At 66.2% G+C, this 1,643-nt stretch overlaps 1 protein-coding gene across 1 annotated transcript in view; it reads right to left on the reverse strand.

The window, feature by feature from the left end:
* The window catches only part of LOC102043988 (rho GTPase-activating protein 27), a 13,751-nt gene that overhangs the window by 10,140 nt on the left and 1,968 nt on the right, over window positions 1–1,643 (reverse strand). The window contains exon 2 of the mRNA XM_031063636.1: window positions 1,563–1,641. Coding sequence (XP_030919496.1) covers window positions 1,563–1,641 — 79 coding nt within the window. The remainder of the gene's footprint in view (window positions 1–1,562; window positions 1,642–1,643) is intronic.

The raw sequence follows: 1,643 nt of genomic DNA on the forward strand, positions 1-1,643 counted from the left end.
TGGGCGGCTCGGGGGGCACCGGGGTGGGGACAGCCGTGGGGACAGCCGTGGGGACAGCACGAGGCTCCGGTCCCACCGCTGGCGCCCTGAGCTGGGCCCTGCACCCACCGCGCTTCCTGCCGGGGCTCGAGGAGCGGAAGAGACGCCCAGGGCGGAACTGGCTCCTCTTGGGGTTGTTGTCACCCGTCACCCACAACCTGCCACTCGTCACCCGCTCCGGCAAAGCCAAGGCCACCCGAGCAGGAGCTGCTCCAGGGTGATGCTGAGCAGGAATTGCACTGGAGTGACTTTGGGTGGCCCATCTGGTGCCACACTGCTCAAATGGAAGCTGATCTGGAGCTGCTGTGTCCCCACAACACCGGGATCATCCCATCCCATCCTGTCCCATCCCATCCCATCAGGTGCAGATGGTGGCAGGACTGAGGCCACCATGGTCCTGCCATGCCCGATGCCAGGCGGTTTTGGCACTGGCTGGATTTGGGCAGGAAGGGGAATGTTGCCATGCTGGCACTGGGGTTGGGGATGATGCTGGGTCACCCCCAGAGGGGGCTCAGTGGCTTTGGGTGTGCGAAGGGCACAGCTGGAGGCACAAGGTATAAAATGGTGTGAAAATGAGGTGAAAATGGGGTGGAAAATGGGCTGTAAACCACAGCCCCCCACCACCAATACCCCATTTCCTCCAGCAACTCCCTCAGGTGGCATAATCCCTCCAGCCCCCTTGAAGTGGGGGACACCCAGGCTCGGGGGGCTCCAGGTGCCCGGGGTTACTCCGAAGTGAGGGGCTGGGGACAAGTCAGGAGTGGACAAGGTCGTGGGTGGCCCCACCCCTCTGCCGGCCCTGCCTCACCCCGTGTACCCCGGCCCGCCTTGGTGGCCGGCGGGGACCCCCACCCTTGGGTGCCCCCCTCGGGGAGGTGCAGCCCAGGGGGTGCTGGGCAGAGCCTTTTGCTACTTACTGGTGTGGGGTGAGCGTGGGTTTGGGGTGTCGGGGCGCTGGCCTGTGCCGGGGAGCACCCAGCACACACCTCGGTCAATGGGTGCTGCGCCCAGGTGAGGCTCCCGCCCCGGCAGGGAGGAGCTGCCGCGCTTCCCTGTTAACCCTTTCTGCCTCCTCTCACCCCGGAACGCTCCGGGAACCTGAGGGATCACTGCAAAACCCCCCAGAGACCACGGGGTTCTGCAGAACAGGGGGCTGAGAGAGCCCAAGGGTGCCCATGAGGGTGGGGGAACTGAGGCACGGGCCAGGGGATAAGGGTGGAGAGTGTGTGGGGAGGGGATCCTGTGTGTGGGGTCCCTCACACCTCCGAAATGGTTAATTCTGGCAAGCCCCTATGGTGGGGTCACCGGCAGGTTTGTCCCATGGGCTCAGCTCGGTGGGGAGACATGGGGGATCCCAGCAGTGGCTGCAGTGCTGGGGTGTCACCCCGCTCTGTGCCGGGGGTCACAGGGTCATGGTGGGGGGACACGGCCACAGAATCAGCCGAAGGAGCCAGGCTCAACACCCCAACCCGCTAACCCCCCCCGCGCAGCTTCTGGGGACAGCAGCGGGGATGTCACCGTACCTGAGCTGCGGGGCCGGACCCCGGCCACCTCCCGGCCACGTCCCTGTCCTTGCCGGAGGCGCAGAGGGGCTCGGCGCGGCT

This window comes from Geospiza fortis, unplaced genomic scaffold (genome assembly GCF_000277835.1).
Source record: "Geospiza fortis unplaced genomic scaffold, GeoFor_1.0 scaffold373, whole genome shotgun sequence".
NCBI lineage: Eukaryota > Metazoa > Chordata > Aves > Passeriformes > Thraupidae > Geospiza > Geospiza fortis.